The sequence below is a fragment of the Styela clava genome, chromosome 12 (genome assembly GCF_964204865.1).
Source record: "Styela clava chromosome 12, kaStyClav1.hap1.2, whole genome shotgun sequence".
NCBI classification, from domain to species: domain Eukaryota; kingdom Metazoa; phylum Chordata; class Ascidiacea; order Stolidobranchia; family Styelidae; genus Styela; species Styela clava.
The window spans coordinates 13,388,774-13,411,631 of NC_135261.1; the positions used below are offsets into that span (position 1 = coordinate 13,388,774).

Below are 22,858 nucleotides of genomic sequence, written 5' to 3' on the forward strand. Positions count from 1 at the left end.
AATTTTAAATCAAAACAGTTAACCGCAGCTTAGTATAATTTTTCGGTAATTCAGGTGGATACGAATCTGGGTTTCCGCATGTGGATTTCCAAGCATCGATGACCAAAAATCGCCTCAGTCCTCATATAAGTGCTACGTTTGTAAGGCTAATAACTACATAATGCCAACCAAGGATTATAACTTTATAAGACTTGTGGGAAAGATGCAACAAATAGCTTTCTATTAATGCAGACTTTGATTAACTATCTATGGCCAATTGTCTTCATTTCAACAATAAGAATAGAATATTTGACCCATTCATAAAAAAGTTTCTCAATCACTGTCCTAGGCAGACTGTGTCTCTGCAATTGCGTGGTCACTAATCCCTATTTCGTCTAAACAGCTCCAACCATGTAATATGCTTGCAGACATGGCGTTCTGCAGTGGAAACAACACGCACAAGACCGATTCCTCGTATAAAGTTTTCGGTACTCACGAAGTATGCGTACAAATATGGCGGACACCGGAACGGTGCAAATACTACGGGAGTCACTTGGCTAGTTCCCGAACTCGTAATAGAACTGAAATAAGGAAGGGCGCCGGAAGGGGGCCACAGGCCATAAATAGTTCGGAACCTACCTATAAATATACATTAAATTTTTCTTTAAAAGTATACAATTTTCTGTGAATAATGAAAGAAAATTGTTTGACAAATGGTTACAAAAATAAAATATCTTCGTTTCAATTTCCTAGCAAATACCTTTCAAACGACTATTTTCGTCCTTTGCAGCGACAATCAAATCACCATCTAGATCAGGGTGTTCCAAACCCAGGCCCGCGGGCCACATGTGGCCCGCAGCTTCAATATTTGTGGCCCGCGTCACATTCGGAGAGTAATCAAAAATCGCATTTTGTGTTGTTTCGTAATAAAACTATTCAGAAAAAACTTTGGACAAATTGTTACATCAATAATGTCACTAAATTGACTAGTGCTATGGCTAACTGAGGCAACTAGCAAAATTGAATGAGGTGCTTGGCTAGTCTAAATTATTATCTGGCTTTCTATCTATTTGGTCGGGAATGTATACTTACAATATAGGCATCATAGAAAACTAAAAATGAAATGCAGATTCTATTAGCCTGGGATGGCTATGTCTGATAACTATGTGTTTGCACAATGAAAGTGTTTGTTTTGTATTGCACTGTTCACCTATTCTTGGCAGTTAGCACTATTGTGGCCCGCGAACAATGCAAAAATAATTTTGTGGCCCGCGGAGCCGACAACCTTGGACCACCCTGATCTAGATTATACAACCAACATTTGACAATCCCTAGATAGTTTTTTCCATAGTTTCTTGGAAGTTTATTTTCTGTCCCCATTCAATTTTCCAAATAGGTCCCCAGGTCTGAGCAAAGGAAATTCAGGGACATGTAATAAATACTCACAAATTATTGAACCATCAGCTTACAATACTGGTACATTGGGTGAAACCCGGAAGCAGATTCCAACTTTTCATGAACCCGATTTATTCCTATGTTACGATAGGTCGTTGGTTAACAAATACGTTTAAAAATATAATTTTTTTTACCAGCACTTTCAATTTAGTTTGCTTTTAAACTTAGAGATGTATCAGTATTGTATTTTCATATGACATATACGTTGATGAAAATTACATGTTATCGGACTATCGTTAGTATCGGCAATATGAAGTATCGGCGTATCACTATCACTCCATGGTATCGGATCGGTATCATCAAACAGTAGATACATTTTTATTTAAAATAGTGTTCTAAGCTTCAACATATGTATTTATATTCTATCTGTGTATATATAATCAATCCAGACCAGTTCTATACTCTTCTATACTCTTTCATGTGATTTGAAACAAATTTAGCTATGGTTACTTTTAGACCTTTTTTCAAATTAAGGTACTTGTGAAGTTAACATATATAACATTGACACAACCCTACAGTAGCTCGATCCAATCGACGCAATCATGTAGGTAGAATATCGACCCCGTCCCGATCGCAAAATTGTAGTGTATCCTGACTCTAGTTCTTTATAGATAGATAAGCACCAAGTTTTAATTACAACACAACTTTATTGTAAGAGTCAAAGGCTAAGCAATTCAAAATTATTAAACCATAGCAGTATGTCAATACAAACAAAGACCATACAAAAGTCGAATAATACGAGTCACCACCTAAATGCAATACAATAGGCTAATTACATAACAATGTTAAGATTCTGCAGCAAAATTATGTGTCGCAAAAAAAAGAAGCTGTACTGAATATTATAGGACACTCATTTTGGAAAATCAGTCTAAAATTATTATGTTGTCATGTCATCGAAAATTTTTAATAATAATGATGAGAAAATTTTTGAAAAATATAGCTGATTTGCGGATGAACATATGTATATCTAATATTGTAAACAATTAACATGACACAATATTATAATACTCCATATTAAATTCTGATTGTCTTTCACAACTGCGCGAGAACTTTTGAATAGTGGACAACAAGATTTGGAACAGATTGTAATTCTGAGATCGAGGTAACTCCCAATAATTTCATTGTTACCTCAAATTCATCACGTAATATTTCTAATACTTTTCTTGCCCCCGCCTCTCCATCACATGCAAGGCCCCATATTATGGGTCTTCCCACGAAAACAGCATTAGCACCTATGGCAATAGCTTTTGCTACGTCGCCACCGTTTCGTACTCCGCCGTCTAGATAAATTTCGCATCTCCCATTCACAGCTCTTACAATTGGAGGCAAAGCTTCAATTGTCGAAAGCACGCCATCTAGCTGGCGCGCTCCGTGATTTGAGACAAATATCCCCGCAACTTCATGTTCAAGTGCTTCCATAGCCATTTCTGCTGTTAGAATGCCTTTAACTATGATGGGCAAATCGGTGATTGTTTTCAGCCAATCTATATGTTTCCAAGTTGATGTGGGATCAAACATCGAACGAATGTTTCCACTTATTCCTGGACCATGCTCAACCCCTCCTGTTCTGTTCTTTTGTAATCCCTCTAAATTTTTCAAGCTCAAATTGGATGGCAAATGTAATTTTTCTCTCTGGATTTTATACCGTTTTCCACCGACAGGCAAATCAACAGTCACAATTAGAGCACGGTATCCGTTACGAGCTGCCCTCTGAACTAGATTCACAATTATGTTTTTATTTTTAAACCAATGCAACTGGAACCATCTTAGCACATCGGGAACATTGTTCGCAATCTCTTCGATACTTGTTGTCGCCCATGTACTCAAAGAAAATCCAGTGCCAACTTTATGAGCCGCTTTTGCAGACGCAATTTCACCCTCGACAGATGCAATCTTGTTTAAAGCAGTTGGCGAGATACAAACAGGAAAAGCAATTTTATTTCCCAGTATTGAAGAGCTTGTGTCTATCTTGGATACATCTCGTAAAACTCTTGGTTGAAATCGCCAAGATTTGAAAGCAGTGCAATTTTCTTCTAAAGTTTGTTCATCTGTTGCTCCTGAGTTATAGTAATGCAATGCATTTCTGGTCAGTTTTCTTTCGGCTAGTTTTTGTATATCGTTGATGCAGATGCATTTGTCAGTCATCTCGTTAACTTTTAAACCGGTTATTCAAAGGCTGTTTGTCAATAAAGTAAAAGTAGGCCGTTCTAAGATAACAGTATTTATTTTGTGTACAACCAATAGCCTATGCCGATGTAGCCTAAGTAAACAAATACTTTATACGCCCTGAAACACTTATAAAGCGGCTTTAGTGTAATCTAAATCACGAACATAATTTAATCGATTAGATTTCGACAGCATAAAAAGGACGCTGCAAAACACATTATCCTGGTGTTATGTAAAGATCCTTTTGCACGAAACAGTTGGGTGAATATGTAAAGATCCTTTTGCATGAAACAGTTGGGTGAATACTTCTCATTACGGAAAGTAAGATGTCTGATAAACAAATGCTTTATATTCAATACATTTTGCTCTTCTTGTTCAACGAATAGCGAAGTTGTTTGACTATACATTGTATCGAACTATCAGTGAGCATTGCGGCAAGTGTATAAACGAAAAAAGCTGTATAATGTTTTTGTGGTATATGAGATATCGATACCACTTTTTCATTTATTCTTTTTGTCACATACCAATGCCATTTGACAAACAAAGTTTTATAAACTTTAATTAACGATTACGGAAAACTAGAATGACAATGAAGCAGGATGGACGGTAGTGGCCGCAGTGGAATTCTCTTTCATTTTTTTTTAATAGAAAACAGTTCACCGCAGCTTAATAAACTTTTTCGGTAACTCAGATGGATACGAATCTGGGTTTCCGCACATAGTCGTCCAAACATCGATGACAAAAAATCGCCTCAGTCGTTATATATAAGTACTACATTTGTAAGGTTAATAACTACACAATACCAACCAAGGATTATAGGACTTGTGGAAAAGATGCAACAAAAAGACTTTTACTCATGCAGACAATGGTTAACTATCTATAACCAACTAGCAACTGTCTTCATTTCAATCACAAGAATATAATTTTCGACCCATTCATTATAAAAGTTTCTTATTCACCGTCCTAGGCTGGAGTGGCTGTGTTTTTACAATTACGTTGCTCAATAACACAGATTTCGTCTGAACAGCTCCAACCGTGCAATATGCTTGCAGACATGGCGTTCTGCAGTGGGAACAACACGCACGAGACTGATTTCCAGTATAACGTTTTCAATAATATTTAATACTTATACTCTTATCTACACTGCCCTAGATTAAACTCTTGGTATTATTCTCGTTTTATTACTTTATTTAGACAGGTGAAAACAATAAGAATGGATGTAAAAAACGCGAGTAATCAATTCTCGTTGTCAATATACCCGTCGGCAAATCACAGGTATCGATAACTTGCCCGAACACGACGTCTCAACCAGTTGCGCAATGCGCGTTTCAAACCAAGCGCTAGAGCTGAGACCCGTCAGCATATATTTTATGATAGCATGCTTTCTATGTTTAGATAAGGTATTGGTTTGAAGTTGCCGTGATGGCCAACGTATAGATAGTGTATAGTGTGATGTTATTAAATTTGGGCGTTTTTGCAGTTTTGGTGTGATAAATCCTTCTGTCTCGCAAACAGAAGTTCCTCTTAGTTAGATCGTCTAACCAGAGCCGTTATATCGTAGTAGTATAATATATTTACGGTTATATAATGGCTCTGGTCTAACCATAACCTCACAAAGCAATTAAACAATTTCTTTGTGGGTGATCAATAGTTCAGCATGTTCCTCTTTACGTTGTCATTGAAGCATCTATACACGCAGATTATTTTTTTCCTTCTCCGGTTGCTTCACAATGATGATGAATCTTCAATGTTAATTTTGAAGTGATCCTGTGCAATAACAATTTTTATATCCTTGTCTGAAGTCAATGTTTATGAATGGCTCTGTCTGACCTTGGTAGCCAATATATTCTTATACCCCATCCTATTGTCTCACCTTAATTTTACTAACTAATACTATTACCGGTAACTTGAAGTACATATTACAATCTGGACTATAATTTGGCTCTAATATTAGAAATGAAGGGCTCTAACAACCCCACCTCTTCATGCACCCAACACTGACAACTTCGTTTGGCCCATTTGACATTTGACTCCTACCATAATCAGCTTGGCGATATATTTTCAATAAATGTTTTTAGTTACTGTTCACTCCTGTTTAGAAAATCGATCAATATGGCAATGACAGCCATAATACAATTATTAATATGGTTTCACGAGTAATTTTTCTTTTAATTATTTTTTTATTATTCTTAATAACAATGTAGGCTAATTTATCTTAAGTTTGTCGCGTTTTCTCACTTTGTAATATCTCTCTCTGCCTAAAAGAAATCCCAACTCAAAGAATGAAACCTTGTCGTTTACAACTAATATCAGTCGGCACTAAGTAAACGCTAAGCCAGTAGGGGGTGAGTTGTCTGCTTCTCGAGCACAATTATCGTGATGTCGCAGAGAGATTGCTAGGCTGTTTAATTGTCTGCCCCTCATTACGGCAGTCGAGTTGTCTGTCTGACATTGCTAACGTTACAACAGACTCAAATTTCTTCTGTAGACTGTATCGGTAAAACATGAAAAAAATATGTCACTTAAGCCAGTTGCGTAGCAAGACTCTCGTGGGCCCCCCCCCCGCAAAAATATTTCGTGGAAATGACCCTAAAAACTCTCGGACATAAGGTAAAACAACGTTTTGCTTTTTTTTCGCCAAAAAGCATAACATGTCGCTATAAAAAGGCAATGGTAACCTAAAATTTGCGCTGTCGTGCTTTCGCGTTAGCAAACTCATCCACCATCTTCGTCATATCAAGTCGGGTCAAGCGTTCAGATTCAATACTCAGCAGCGCCAGTCCAAAGAGCCTTTCCTGCGACATCGTGCTCCTGAGATAATTTTTTATTAATTTCAATTTCGAAAACGATCTCTCGGCAGTTGAGGTAGTTACGGGCAACGTTAGAAGGATCAACAAGGCTGTACAAATATCAGGATAACTTGTTGAAATTCTATGCTCAACCATTAATGCGTGAGCTAATTCTTTTGGAGTTTTCAACGCTGGGAAGGCCTGTCGCATGAACAACTTTAATTTGAGCAACTGCTCCGGTAAAGCAGAACTTAAATCTTCACTATATTGCTCAAGTAAACGTTGCCCAGCGGAATAAATTTCCTGCTCGTCGCTTTTGAATAATTGTTCTGGGTAAAGTATGTGAAACCGCTCGTGAATTTTACGATGTCCTTCAAAACGATGTCGTAATTGAAAAATTACTATATTCAGACACCGATAAAATACGTTCACTTTGAACCGTGATTCACTATTTAGTGTGGTTCGTTCAAGGTTAATGTCGTCGTAAATCGCTGGCATGTTTTTTTGACGTTTGATAGAGAACTTAGGCTCAACACCCCAAGTTTCCGCAACTTTGTCAGACTTCTTCCGTATTTCTTGATAATTGTTCCTAATTTTTTGGAAATTTCCTAGAGTGTCTCCAAGTAGAGCCGCTGCCATGCCCAAGTCTTGGTTTTGTGATTGCAGAATTTTGGATAATAAATCGATTGGTTGTAGAACAGTCTCCATGAGAACTATCATGATGATAAAATCAAAATTTTGTAATTTGTTACCGAGCGATACGGCTTCTGATAGCTCTTCAGTTTTCTTGGATCGCAGAATAATCAAATTCAAAGCTTTCATAATATCTGCGTAACGGTAATGTAAAGCTGTAAGTGAACTGAAACGACTCGACCAGCGCGTTGGGTTCAATCTTTTCAGTGTTTTGTCTTTTTTCGATCCAAACGATGAAAGAATATCCCATCTTTTAATACTTTGTCCGAAAAATACATATATCCTATCGACTATAGAGAAAAAATCGTAAATTTCACGGACGTTGTTTACGGCATCGTTTATGACTAGGTTCAGGTTATGTGCAGCACAATGTACATAAACTGCTAAAGGCTGTTTCGCAGCAATTCGCCTGCAGGCCATTATATGCACCTTGCATATTTGCTGCACAATCACATCCTTGTCCCCTGCACTTCAAAAGATCCAATCCGTTTGCATGCAACAGATATTCTAGCTGGGTTGCAAGTTCGTGCGAAGTTTGTCCAGAAACTTTATGAAATCCCAGAAACACTTCTTCAATTTTCACGTCGATTGGCAGATCTCGTTCATTTTTTACTACACGTATGTATCTATATACTCCGGAAAGTTGGTCAGTTTTTGAAATATCTGGCGTGGTGTCCAAAACGATCTTACTACTTACTGAATACAGCGCGAAACACCGCAAAGAGCGCGAAACAGCGCAAAATAGCGCGAAACAGCGCAAAACAGAGGGAAACAGCGCAAAATAGTGGGGAAACAGCGCGAAAGAGCGCAAAACAGAGGGAAACAGTGTGAAGCAGAAAAAAAAATTTGCAATGAGTTCGGGGCGGTCTTACTACTTACTGAATACACCGCAAAGAGCGCGAAACAGCGCAAAATAGTGGGAAAACCGCGCGAAAGAGCGCAAAACAGAGGGAAACAGTGTGAAGCAGAAAAAAATTTTGCAATGAGTTCGGGGCACCTTGTTTTGAGTTGGATTAGGTTGTGCGACATATAGCTGCACATACTTCTGGAGCACCAAAAAGGTAGATAAAATTTCGCATGATGACCTATAATCCGGTACATAACCTTGTAAATATACCGGAAATAGCGCCATAAAACCATGGCGAGAGGCGCCGTGGTTCTTTCGTGGCAGGAGGTGGTAATGACTGCGTCTCCTGTTTTTTCGCTGTTTCCCTCTGTTTTGCGCTGGTTTCCTTCTGTTTCGCGCTGTGTTGCGCTGTTTCGCGCTATTTTGCGCTCTCTTGCGCTGTTTCGCGCTCTTTGCGGTGTTTCGCGCTGTATTCAGTAAGTAGTAAGACCCAGTTCGGGGCACCTTGTTTTGAGTTGGATTACCACGGCAGCAAATTAAAAACACAAACCAACGTATGTAGCCAGTAATGCTGTAATGGCAGGTCTGCCCCTGCTGGTGACACATTTTGGGTAACATAATTTAGAACATTTTCCATGTGGATATGGTTGGCTTTAGGGTTAAGGTTAGGTAAAAAGGGACCTCCAGAAGTATGTGCACCAAGATGGCGCACAACCTGTAGTAGTATGTGTGTGTGTGTAGCGGATTCAGGTTGTGCGACATATTGCTGCACATACTTCTGGAGCACCAAAAAGGTAGATAAAAATTCGCATGATGACCTATAATCCGGTACATAACCTTGTAAATATACCGGAAATAGCGCCACAAAACCATGGTGAGAGGCGCCGTAGTTTTTTCGTGGCAGGAGGTGGTAATGACTGCGTCTCCTGTTTTGCGCTGTTTTCCTCTGTTTTGCGCTATTTTGCGCTGTTTCGCGCTCTTTTGCGCTGTTTCGCACTGTTTTGCGCTCTTTGCGGTGTTTGCGCTGTATTCAGTAAGTAGTAAGACCCTGTCCAAAATGATAGAAAAGAAAGGAGCCGCTTTAATTTCCGTAATGATTGTCTGCTTCAGTCTGTCAGAAATCATTTGGATAATTTCATTTTGGCACGTGGGACTGAGATACTTTCCTGACCCTGAAGGCATTTCAACAAGTTTCCCCATAACATTATCGTATTTTGAAAGCAATTCAATAACCCCCAAAAAGTTGCCGTTATTACCTTCGAAGAGGTTTTCTCTATGGCCCCGTAGCGATAGATTTCGCGCCGAAAGCATAAGTATGATAGAGATATAGCGTCCAATGATCAATCTCCAAAAATTCTTACTGCGTCGAAATTCCTCCTCGGCCAGTTCATTCCTAAATATAGATACACCAAAATCTGAAAGCTGTACATCCGAACGTACACTTTTCATCAAACCCTGTAGTCTATAGAGTGCTCTTCTGTATTGCAGTCGACCTTTATTGCCCATCCATATCAGTATGTATCAACTCATTTATTATGTCTTGTGTCAAATATTCACTAATGTTCAACAAAATGGTGGATATAGCGAAAAAGAGAAATTAAATATTATTCTTCATTAAAGGAAAAATTGGAGTTTAACTTAAACCTAACTCCAAATACATATATATAGCCGACATGCCGTGGTTACGGCAGCAAAATTGGTGGTATTCGATTTGCTGCCGTAACTACGGCAGCTCGCTATTGGTTTGTGGCAGCTAAAAAGTCTGCCGTTGTCATTGAGGTGTTTACCTCAATGGACGCCTTGGGTTTTGGTCATAGCAGCCATGATTTGGAAATCCCGCCATGGTTTTGCAGCAGCTCTAGTCTAGACGCCACAAAATACTTGAAACTGCACTTGCAGCTGTCAGTCAATCTGCAGTCGAGTTGTCCATGATGAGCTGTCCGTGTACTTACTGGTGTAGCCGAGTTGTCTAACAGCCACTAAATAAGGCAGCGCTTCTCAAACCATGTACCGCGAAATATTTTTCAGGTGTGCTGGTACAACGGGCAAGCTTGTGCAGTTTGCTTGCGCGCTATTCCATTTAAATAATAAGACCAGAATACGCTATTATTGCATTTGTCTTGTCGAAGCGAGAGATACCGTAAAGGCGATTGCGACGTTAAAATTGTATTGTTATAACAGTAGGCTATAGTGTGTTTGTAAACATGACGTTCACTTTCCATCATGTTGAATTGCACGCTTACAGGCTTAGGCTAACACTAATGGGAAAGCGAGATTTGGCTATCTGCTTACAAATCCTATTCAATCATTGGTGCAAAATCCGTCTGTCTGTCAAAATGATCTTGCCATTTGCATCTTCTGATCTTCATGGTTCTGTAAACACAGATTTTTAAAGGAAAAAAAATTGAATTGACGTGTTCCAATCCTATTTGTTCCTCAAAACAGGCACACATTTTCAGAATCAATTTGTTCAAAGCTAACTTTATTTTTTTTCACACATGCTGACTGTGTCGCAATTTTTTTTGTGCCGTAGTGCAGTAGTGTGCCGCAAGCAAAAATTTTCGAGAATCACTGAATTCTAGAACTCCTATTTTTCCTTGTATCAATATATTTTTGTTAAGGTCTGTCAGTGGGTATCGTACAAACTACAGTAGTGCAGTAGTGATTTCATTGTTTGTCTCTCTTTGGATAGGATAGTACAGTAGTAGGCTATATACAGAGCTATTTTTGCAATTACTGAATTTACAGTTTAAACATTGTTAAAACAAATACAGTATGAAGAATGTTCAAACCTCCGAGACTTCCTCAACGTCCATATCATTACAACATTCTTCACCTGAAGTTATTCAGCTTGCAACAAACTATGCATCCAATTATCTGGATTATGTTGAAAACTTGCCGTTTGATTTACAGAGAAATGTGACAAAACTTAGAGAAGTGGATCAGAAATGCAGAGGTGAGTAATTATTATAATTTTATAGGTACTGTATCTGAAATATCAATGTTGAATAAATAAATACTGGAATAAGCAAACTTAGTAATTACAGACTTATGAACATGAGTTCAATATGTCTTAGATGTGTGTTCGTAGATTTCACACTCAGACAAGCAGAAGGATTTAATATTCAGTATTATTATATGAATGCAAATAGCTGTGAAAATATTATTTTTACTTTGAAAATTTTATATCATACTTTTTTAATCATTTATTTGCTACACCAACACTCGACTTTTTTTCTGTTTTCCAACATCACTATTTACGAGGCATGGAGTTCATTGTTGTAGTGTATACACTGGAAAGTTATCGCTTCATCAAAATTAAATTTGTCATTTGTACCTGATAGCTCCATATCTAACCAGATTTCAGAGATTTAAGCATTTCTCGGTAGCATTCAAATTTTAAAAACTCAAGAACGATATGTAAAAGTTTTGTATTCTACTGAGTTTGTGCACATTAGTATTTTAGCCAATTATGCATGTGTCATAGTATGATATATGTGGGATCTTTTTGTACAGAGCATGTCAAAGAAATTGAAACTTTGTATGAAGGCTTCATGAAGGAGAACGATGGAAGTACAGGTGTTAGGAAAAGAACTTATTTATTACAGATACGTCGATTATTTGGACTTTGCAAAGAATTGGGAGATGAAAAGATCGCTATAGCTCAAAGTGTAAGCACAATTTTTTATTTTGTATGTATTTTCTCAACAATTTCTTACGACAATCCAGAAATTTTTAGATTTTTCAAGTAAACTTTTTCTTATATTCAAATGAAAGATGATCCAATGGTTATACCAGATTTGGATTTGTTGCTAAACTCAACTGAAGCAATTTTTTTTCCTAATTAAATCTAGATGGCGGAGGAAATAGAAATGAGAAATAAGCAATTGGAGCATGGTTGCAGAAGGTTCGAACTCTCCTATGAGCCGAACATGAAGTCAGATCATAATGGAAAAAAAGACAAGGAAGGAGTATGTAGCGAACTCTATATCCAGTTCCTTACAGACTTACAGTTTTAACTTTGCAAACAATAATCTTTCAATTCATAACTCAGTGTAAAGTAGAATTGTCATACATGGTCCATATGTCTATTTAAGCTTTCTTCAAATTATCATTATTTTCGCTGCTGGCAGAAATCAGAAGCAGGAAAAGGTCACAAACGCTCTCGAAGGCAGCGTAACAATCAATCAGTTGAAAAGCAAGAGAAAGTGAATCATTCACACAAGGTAATATTCCAATTTATCAAAAACTATTTCTGCCTGAGAATACAAGAACTTATCCTCCCTTATGAAAAAGGCGGGTTTAGAAGGACCAGATTTTTCTGCCTATGCTAATTATCTGTATACCGTTTTTTGTATTCTGTTTTTATGATGGGTTTGCTCGAATAACAGGGCGGGTTCACACTACGAATATTCAAGCATACAATGTCAATATATGCCAGCTGACATAGTATCCACAAAACTTATTAAGAGCATTAGGTTTACGTTTTTAACAGTTTAATAAAAAAGGGATGAATATGCCAAAGTTTACTCAGAGTTGAGTCAAAATTTCCTTACACTGGAGTCAAAAAAAACACCGGGCCATACACATGCTTGGATTAACATCATATTTCATTTTCTATTTATTGGCCATTCATGTACATTGACAATACACCATTAATTGTGTGGGGTATGTATATGATGATCATGGACTCCTGGTTTATCTTATTCAAATCTTCCCCATTTCCTAATTCATTATTTCACTCAGGACCAAGAAAAGGTTACCAAAAGTCATCAAGAAGATGTGGATGAACCACCAGCTAAAGTTATGGCATCGTCATCTCCCGAGCATTCCTCAATAACAATACCTACCCCTGCACTAACCAGAGCTGCACAGAGAGATGAAGATAAAAGGTTTGTTTCGGATTCACTCAGTAATGGCCAAAACGATATTAGATGCATTTTTAAAAAATGCTAAATTAGTTCAGTCCTTCTGTGGCATAGTTCACTACTCCTTATGGATTCCTATATTGTTGTGTGTGAAAATCAATTATTCTGTCAATTCAATAATTAGGTTGTCCAACAAGTCGTCCAAAGACAAAAAAGAAGAGAAGCATGAAAAAGCCGAAGAACCTGTTTCTGCAACAACTTCATCATCCACAAAAACTATATCTGAATTATCGTCTACTACTCCTAGCACAACATCGACAACTTCTGGCACCCCATCGACTCCCACCACTTCCAAACAAAATAAAAATGCATCGGCATCAGCAACATCTACTAATTCTACAAACAAAAATACAAACAAAGGAAAGAAAAAGAAACGAAAGTCAAACAAAGTAAGTTCTGCTACAATTTTAACAGAAGTACCTAGTGAATCGTGCTATCTATATAGTGGTCCATGTGTATTATATTCGAATAATGTAATGTACAAGAACTTAAGGATAAAATGAATTAAGCTAAATGACTTGCAATAGAAACCTTTATAAAATGTTTGAAATTATTATATTGTAATGCAAAATTGTGATTTAATTGTTGATGCGAATTTCTGGTTGTTCAATATTGTACTTTGAATCAAGACTAATGAAAATCTTGGTTTATTCCCTCAGCCTCTCTGAGGGATATATCACACTTTTATTTTTGCCTGATATTTTAATAACTCTAGTATAAATTATTGAACACTTTTTGTTTCATTAATATGCTCCATATTATATTCTTTACTTCTAGCACCAAACAGAAAAGCAGTCCAGCAACAGTGGTGAAGTATCACCCATTGTTGACATGCCGATTGATCCAGATGAACCAACCTATTGCCTCTGTCAACAAGTTTCATTCGGGCAAATGATTGGTTGCGATAATATGAAATGTCCAATCGAGTGGTTTCATTTTTCATGTGTTAGACTCACACACAAGCCGAAAGGAAAATGGTTTTGCCCAGACTGCACAACAAAGAGAAAACGAGAGGGAAAACGGGGAGATAATAGATGAACTTCTACTTCCAGTTAAAATCCAGCTCTAATTTTCCGAAGTGACAATCATCTTGATTTAAACATTTTTCATTAATGTCAGCCCGGCCAAAAATGTATTTTTTTTTTGCACACTCCCCATTTTGTGTATTTAATATTCATAGAAATACACTTCAACTAACTTCCTTTATGAATCTTTGATTTTATTAGCCCTTGTCTGAAAATATTTACTTATATGTACACGTATTATCAATCCAATATAAAATGAGAAGAGAAAAAAATTCTATGTGTACATGCAAAAAAAAACAATTATCCTAACCTCTGAAACATATAATTGGAACTAAATAAGATTTTTGATTGTATTTAATATCGGATTTTGAGAAAACGATGAGGTGTATTATTCTATATGTGATAAGTTGAATAAAACCTTGTTTCTCAAGCTGCTAGAAATATGAAAGCTGCTTAGAATCTTACTTGGTTTCTTGTCTGAATCTAACAAATTTAGCTTTCAGCTTAAAGTGGCACCAGGTAACTTGTCTAAGGAACTTTCCTTAGCATTTTAGCGTTGTAAGTAGACTTGCCTCTAAGTAAGCATTATAAAGCGATCTGGATCTTGCACATTTTCTGCAAATGTGAAAGTTGACCCACAATGTTGAAATAATCATATTCATCCTGGGATTGAGGATATAGTCAAGATAGATTAATTCTATGTTGCGAGGAGTAGTTGCCAGTTCAGGTCCTGGCCAGATGATGCTTGCATCTGTATTGGGGAAACTGAAAAGCTGTATTAAGCAACCGAGAAGTTTCCAGCTATCTTTTCCATAAAGACTGCCCAACAGAAGATTTGTTTACTGTTATTCTGGCCAAAATTTAAGACATGGAACCAGTTAAATGTACATGGGTAGGCAGTGGTAGATCTGGATATATAACCAATACTTAATAGCATATCTGTACGATGATCACACGTGAGAAGAAAAATTCGCAGTATGGTATTCAACTATTCATGTTAACTGCTGAACAGATGTCGCTTCGGTCACCACAGGAATCGGGTTCTGCGTCGTCACATAGATGTCAGCATATATCTTCATGTATGGATAAATAGTCACAATTTCCCTAGTCTAGCATATAGATGAGCCTAGCCTAGCAAGTCAAAATTTGCTGGTGATGTATTAACTACTTGTTGAATGTGAACACGACTAAGTACCCATATACAGTTTTTAACATTCAACAGAACTTTGATGGGTTTGATCAAAGAATGATAAATTGTAATGTCCAACTTTCTGAACAAACTGTAGTCAATTACTTTGGAACATTACTTTATGCTCAAACTAAGTGATTCAGTTTGAAGTACGCCTGGGACAGAAACGCGACTAAAACATCCCTCTCTTCTTTTAAAATCTGAAGGAATTTCCTCCCTATGAAAGCATTTATTATTCATTTCAAAAGAGTTTGAAACTATGCTCAATCTTTGCTCAATATAATTTGTCATACTTATGGAAACCCGAAATGTCACATTTACAGTGCATCATGAGGTGAACTTAGTTGTAGTACACAATATCATTAATCAAAGAACTTAAGGAACCAACAAAATAAATAGAAGATGAAACTGATCGAATATAAGAAACGAGAATGAACACTTATCGGCCTTTCAAATCCAATGCCATTTTGTTCAGAGCACTGCCGGCTTTGAACCAACCTATTTGTCCCTCATTGAACGTATGGTTAAGGGAGAAGCTTTCAGTGGAACCATCAGCATGAGTAAGTTTGCATGTAAGAGGTTTACCCGGTTTGAAATCTGTAAGTCCAAGTATAGCAATCTTGTCATCGGGCTGTATTTTGTCATAGTCTGCTGGATTCGAAAACGTTAGTGGCAGCATGCCTTGTTTTTTAAGATTGGTTTCATGGATTCTCGCGAAGCTCTTTACTATAATCGCACGTCCTCCAAGATGGCGCGGTTCCAATGCAGCATGTTCACGACTGCTACCTTCTCCGTAATTCTCATCACCAATGACAACCCATCCGACACCGTTAGCTTTGTAGTGTCGTCCCACATCAGGTACTGCTCCATATTCTCCAGTCAATTGATTTTTGACTTTGTTGGCTTCATCATTCTCAATATTGATGGCACCGATCAGTAGGTTATTTGATATGTTATCAAGATGTCCTCTGTATTTCAACCATGGTCCAGCCATACTGATATGATCAGTTGTACATTTTCCTTTGGCTTTAATCAAGACCTGCAATCCTTCCAAGTCGGTTCCTTCCCATGCTTTAAAGGGTTCTAGAAGCTGTAGGCGTTGAGATTGAGGATCAACGTTGACCTTCAAAGCTGAACCATCGGCGGGGAATGCTTGGTAAGTGTCTTCGCCGGCATCAAAACCCTTTGATGGAAGCTCGTCACCAGTTGGAGGTTCCAACATGAAATCTGAACCATCTGCGGCTTTCAAGGTGTCAGTTTCAGGATTGTAACGCAAGTCTCCAGAAAATGCCAACGCAGTTACTATTTCTGGAGATGTAACGAAAGCGTGAGTTGCAGGGTTGGCATCATTTCTTCCAGTGAAGTTACGATTGTAAGATGTAACAATTGTGTTTTTCTCACCCATAGCAACATCCTTTCTATCCCATTGTCCAATACAAGGACCACAAGCATTTGCAAGAACGACGCCACCAACTTGACGAAAGATTTCTGCATATCCATCTCTCTCTATAGTGGCTCTGATTTGCTCAGAACCTGGGGTGATAGTGAAAAGGGATTTCGTAGTAAGACCCTTGTCAAGAGCTTGTTTACAAATATGTGCTGACCTTCCCATATCTTCGTAACTGCTGTTTGTACAGCTGCCAATAAGACTGACCTTAACTTCAGTAGGCCATCCGTTCTTTTCGGCATTTTCACCAACTTCAGACACTGGGTTGTAAAGATCAGGAGTAAAAGGGCCATTTAATGCTGGTTTCAACTCATCCAGGTTAATCTTGATAAGTTCGTCATATTGGGCACCTTTGTCTGGCGTTAAAATATCTTTGTATTCTTCAGCAGCTTCAGCAATTTCATGTCTATCTGTTGCAACAAGATAATCCCTCATTCTAGAATTGAAAGGAAAAACAGATGTTGTTGCTCCAATTTCAGCTCCCATGTTGCATATCGTACCCATTCCAGTACAAGATATGGAGTCTACTCCAGGGCCATGATATTCAACAATTGCACCAGTTCCGCCCTTAACAGTGAGAATATCAGCTACTTTCAGAATTACATCTTTAGGTGAAGTCCATCCTGATAATTTGCCTGTGAGCTCAACACCAATTACGTTCGGACATTTCAATTCCCAAGGTATATTTGCCATAACGTCAACGGCATCAGCACCACCAACACCAATACAAAGTCCACCAAGTCCTCCACCATTTGGAGTATGGCTATCTGTACCAATAAGAAGAACGCCAGGGAAGGCATAATTTTCCAAAATAATTTGATGGATGATACCAGATCCTGGTTTCCAGAAACCTACACCATATTTGGCACCAGAAGATTGTAAGAAGTCATAAACTTCCTTGTTTATGTCTTTTGCACGAGCAAGATCTTTATCACCGCCAATCTGAGCCTGAATCAAATGGTCACAATGTATAGTGGAAGGCACAGCAACTTTGGGCAGCCCACTGCTGATAAATTGTAGCATTGCCATTTGCGCTGTAGCATCCTGCATAGCAACACGATCCGGTCTCAATTTTAAATACGATTCGCCTCGTTTGATGTCCTGTCCATGAGGGTCGTCTAAATGTCCATATAGGACTTTTTCACTCAAAGTTAAAGGTCGCTGAAGACGATCTCGAACAATCTTTATATTGTTTTCCAGCTTATCATAAGCTATATTCATATTAGGCTCAAATTTGCTCATCGCTGGAGCAGCTCTTGCAGAAACTTTAGCAGAGAGAGTCAGATTTCGAATATGCATCATTCTGATGCTTCCCATCTTGCTATACTTCAATAAAGTCGCCATTCTGTTCACTGACAAAGACGGCAGACCAAAAAAGAATACTATTTAACAAAAACACTGGAAAACAAATCATTATGCACTTATATGAAGTGGGAAATTTCGATTCACTGATTTGAGGAAAGAATACAGACTTTAGCAGCCGAAGCAAAATAACATTGTTAGGCGCTCCTGTAGTATGTGAACCAAGATGGCAGATTAGGGTTAAGCCATAATTTTATTCCAATTTTCCTTATTTTAGTTCTATTACGAGTTCGGGACTAGCCAAGTGACTCCCGTAGTATTTGTGCCTAAAATAATGGCCTAACCCTAACTTGGTACACATACTACGTTCCGGGGTCTGCCATCTTGGTTCTAATACTACAGAAGTACCCATGGTTGTTATAGACCATTGGTTACCATTTGGGGGTCATAGGGTCGAATAAAGGTTTTTTAGGGTCCACAAGATTTGCGTTCACATAGGTTCAAATCAAAGTAGTAAAACTGTTTAAGTTTCTCATTCATATTGTCATTTTATTCTGTTATTGCTGTATTGAGCTCAATGGGATATTGAAATCATTAGTTACTGAACACACATCATATTTCCTATTATTTAAGAGCATTCAAGTTTTGATAAGAAACATTGGTTCGGGTGGGACGCATTGTTACACAACATGACTGATATTACATTAGGAGGTAAGTTACACAACTTATCGGTATCTTTACTTGGTATCCTTACATTCATGTGCTTCGAACAAATCGATTTTTTGAAAAGTTTAATTAAAAGTATTTTGGTGGAACAGAATACCAATTTGCCAAAAGACGACAAAAATGAATTCCTCCGAGCATAGGCTAGATACCGGTAGGGTGATAGGGGACCTAACATAGTTCTAGTGGACGTAGCATGACAATTTTTCACGTATCAATCCTAACACCCACCTGACTACAGCATCTAAAAATTACGTCAACACGACGTCACAGTGACGTAAAGGAGCCCTACAAACTATACGAACTGCCATCCAAGACGCGCAAACGAGCACCCGAAATTGAACAGTTATTTTTCTCGTCGCAACGATTCCAATAGGAGAGAGATCGATAATGTCAGTCAGTTCTTTATCGTCGGCGCCAATGCCATTTCGGGCGATTGCTTGTATATTTGGCAAGCTCTATGACGTGATTGTGATGTTGTAGTGATGTAATTTTTGGATGGCATAGTCAGATGAGGTTTAAGATTGATATATCAAAAAATTGTTATGCTACGCCCACAAGAAGTACGTTAGGTACGAAACTACACGAGACCTGGGTGATAGGTACCGGTACCGTACCAGTAATTATTAAACTGCAGTTGTACAATTTCTTCCACTTACACAGTACAGCAGTACCGGTATAATAGGCCTAGGTCAGTAAGTCTTTCAGTTCAATGCCGCCTATTGTAAAATATTTTAAATTAAAGTACGATTACCGGTACCGTACCTAGAGCTAGACTACTACCGTACAATATCAAATTTTACACTGGCAGTGTACGGACAGTCAAACAGTTCTATGATTACACTACACACAGACACTAGACAAGTTTGCAACCAGAAGGCAGTTGAGTTGGTGAATAAATAAAATACCTCAAGTTATAAACTTGCAATTTGTCTGCCCGTCTAGTCAGTGCATGGGCCCGCTGTCAGGCTGCGCCAACGATTACAGGATTACCGGTATCACGGTATGTAATTTATAGACATGTCAGGATATCAGGCTACCAAGCGTGCGACCTTCAAGAAGAAGGTCAGTCGTAAATAGAGTTTTCAGAAAATCTGGAGCCATCGATGACGGATTCAGGTAAAAAAAATACGGGTACGATAATTTGCGGTCACTGTAGAGCTGGGCCGAGATTGGGCTGAACCAAACTTATATTTACTGAAAACACTTGTTCGGATAATATTTAGTGCGTCAGTAATGACGTAATAGTTGTATAATGTCACATGGCGTGACGTTGCAAAAACATGGCGAAATAGACTGACATCATGAAATCAATTTGGGTTGTTTACTGCCTTTGCGAAAATACGACGATCAGATTCAAATATTTAGTTTTGTCGTACAAACAATGACTTGGAACATGCCATTGGTGCAACATCGCAGGACAATAAAATTTAAAATACCGGCAGCCAATTTGTGACTGTAGGTTTTGATTGCAGATTGTTTTTTTTTCCTGATAATTTTTTTTTAAATGTGTCCGTGCACAGAATTTACCAGCAAAGTTTTGATTTACCTTTGCATTCATTTTGGACCACTTTATCACCTTTCGGCAATGCACAACCAGTGTAGCTTTTCATGGCTTTTGACTATCTCCGTCACTTTGTCACACTGCATTCCACACGTTATCAGTATTCCTCACGCTCTGAAGTCAAAACAATATATATATTCGTCCAGAAGTCATGTTTGCGTACCGAGTTGGTAGGATAGGATATACATATAGAGGACTTGCACGGGTCACGTGACATTGTTTACTGGACGGCAATAAAACAAAAACGTCCATTTGGCTCCTGTCAGTTGCAAGTCGGATTATTCGTTTCCGTTTTGTTTGGCTGTTGAAAATGGTTATTTCGTATTGTTCCGCTGGCTGTACGTATAGTATAGACAACGAAATGGATCTTCAGTTATATTCCACTGTTTTCAAAAGATCCGGAACGTCGCGCAATGTGGATATCATCTATTGGCAGGACTGCTTGGTGTCAAGTCCAGAGGTCATCTCGCTTGTGTTTCACTGTTTGCGGACAGCACTTTGTTGATGGTGAGTGATAATGTGCCGTTATCAATTTTTTTAAATATTCATACGCTCCCTCATTTCAATGGAAAGCAGATGACAAACTACTGTTATTGGTAGGCCGAGGCGTAGGCCTACTTGCAGACTTGACTCGTGTAAGGTTATTAATCAATAATTGCCATAAGGTATTGTTTCGCTAGTTAGCAGGTAATCTATTAGTAAGTGTGAAAGTTTGAATTCTCCATCTAAGAATACGCTCGCCACCGCATCTCTGATCCCCCTGGGAGTTTCACAGGTTCCAATCCCATGCGGGGATAGTTATGTGCGAGGGGATTGCAGCTCTCCTCCCATTGAGGGTGGTTCACACGACCGCTGGACGATTACGACATCCCCCATCATCAAGTCCATGCTTCTAAAACAAATAACTGGCTAACTAATCCCGACATAGAATGGTAATCGTACGATGTTGCACCTTGCAATCTGTCCCCAACCACAGATAAATTCTATTCTAAAAACTACCCACATTGGTAGGCATAGTTGCATTTTAAATTGAAAGAAATCTTCATTAATGGTCACTTCTGATTGTTGTCTGATTGTTTTATTAGTTAGCAGGTAATTTATTACTGATCTGATACACAAACTTGGCACTGTCAAATGATGATTAGTGTTTAATTTATTTTCAGGAAAAAGGGAAGATAACCCTTTATCAGCTGCTTATATGTCCCATCGATATTTGAATTTTCGCCATCTCCAGAGAAGAAGAGAATAGTTAGAAAAAGGGGGATTTTGAAGAAAGGCAAAAGGCAGGACCATTTCAACAAATTCTGTTAACTGCAATATTACTTTACAGTTGTTAGCATAAACATTTAATGTGTCTTTCAACTAGACCTACCACACATTAAAAGAAGCCGCCTACACCCCTTTTCACTAGAACCATAATACTGTAAAATATTTGATAGAAATTACCCCCTATGCATCATATCTTCCATTTGAAAGGGCCGTGGAGGCAGATACATTTTTCACTCTAAATTATGGAATGTTACTTCCAGGTTATCTTATCCTTGCCTATAGATATCTTGAGGTCAGTGACTCCAACTGACCCATGCATGCCACACTGAAAATTCTCTTGTGTACCGATAAAATTAGGCTGTTGGAGCCTTCAGACCTTGAAAACAGTCGAATCTGAGCACGATGGATTCATGTGAAATACGTAATATGCATTTATAGGCAAAAATATCCCATTCTGAGCAGCACCGATCCACAACCTCCTGCCTATGGAATCAACACGGCGGCGGTGGTGTGGCTCAACGGGCTAAGCGTTAGGAATACACTCGCCACCGCACCTCTAATTACTCTGCGTGGGTTCGCAGGTTCGAATCCCATGCAGAGATGGTTATGTGCGAGAGGATTGCTGGACTCCTCGCCGTCGTTGGGTGGTTCACGTAACCGCTGGTCGGTTACGGCTTCCTCCACCACCAAGTCCATGCTTCCGAAAGAAAAAAAAAATACAGTAAAAAACTAATCCCATACCCGACTTGGAATGGTAACCGGACGAGAGGCCGTGGTTCGCCATATGGATAAGCCGTCTTATCGGCTTTCCTCTCCCCCGGGATAAATATGTAAATCCTATCCTAACACATTAGACAAATTGGTGTACTGTGCGCATTCACAAATCTTTGCGGATCAAGTGTGCCTTTTGACTAAAGAAAATTTAGCATTAAAATGGTCAATCTCAATATCAACCTAGTATCTGCAGATAAAACCAATTGTTTTTTAAAAATACATTTTTGATGTGCTTTATTTTTCAAATATAATTCATAATCACTGTAAAGTGTGTGATACATTTGGTACCATGAATACCATTTGCAAATTAGCTTGGGTTACACTCCTCTCAAATAAAAGTTTAGACTCTTAAGTCATATCTCATAATATTCTTTAAACAAAATGTTGCGGCTAGTCGGTTACCCATCAGAATTTTCTTTCAGATCACAAAGTCGCAATATTACGCCTCGCTAAGTTGCATTGGCAACTGTATCTGGTTGTAGTATCGGTGTCCAACTTTAGACTGAAACCTTCACTACCAGACCCACCGAAACAATTTTTTTTTCTTGATAGGGTCGTCTTGAAGTTGCTTTCGTTAGAGCACAATGGACACTTTATCTCCACCAATCCACAGTAATCACAAGTTACTTTGTCATTACGATAAGCATCAATAAATGGATACTGAGGATGTATTATCAAGTCACGCAAGCTGAGGTCTTGTGCCACTGT

The 22,858-nt window shown here is 38.3% G+C and overlaps 3 protein-coding genes and 1 pseudogene across 3 annotated transcripts; 1 reads left to right on the top strand and 3 right to left on the bottom strand.

The window, feature by feature from the left end:
• Positions 1 to 2,047: 2,047 nt before the first annotated feature.
• On the bottom strand, positions 2,048 to 4,586 carry LOC144430544 (2-Hydroxyacid oxidase 1 pseudogene; annotated as a pseudogene).
• Positions 4,587 to 6,278: 1,692 nt separating this feature from the next.
• Positions 6,279 to 7,502, bottom strand: LOC144430590 (zinc finger MYM-type protein 1-like). The gene has a single exon (XM_078118608.1). It carries the CDS (start codon positions 7,500 to 7,502, stop codon positions 6,279 to 6,281), a length of 1,224 nt encoding a protein of 407 aa, XP_077974734.1.
• A 3,131-nt stretch (positions 7,503 to 10,633) lies between these two features.
• On the top strand, positions 10,634 to 14,346 carry LOC120329410 (inhibitor of growth protein 1-like). Its single transcript, XM_039396017.2, has 7 exons — positions 10,634 to 10,885; positions 11,446 to 11,600; positions 11,784 to 11,900; positions 12,063 to 12,155; positions 12,676 to 12,821; positions 12,982 to 13,246; positions 13,635 to 14,346. The coding sequence occupies exons 1-7, from the start codon at positions 10,705 to 10,707 to the stop codon at positions 13,893 to 13,895; spliced, it is 1,218 nt and encodes a 405-aa protein (XP_039251951.2). The 5' UTR covers positions 10,634 to 10,704; the 3' UTR covers positions 13,896 to 14,346.
• Positions 14,347 to 15,333: 987 nt separating this feature from the next.
• Positions 15,334 to 17,939, bottom strand: LOC120329409 (aconitate hydratase, mitochondrial-like). Its single transcript, XM_039396016.2, has one exon. It carries the CDS (start codon positions 17,860 to 17,862, stop codon positions 15,511 to 15,513), a length of 2,352 nt encoding a protein of 783 aa, XP_039251950.2. The 5' UTR covers positions 17,863 to 17,939; the 3' UTR covers positions 15,334 to 15,510.
• Between the last annotated feature and the right edge of the window lie 4,919 nt (positions 17,940 to 22,858).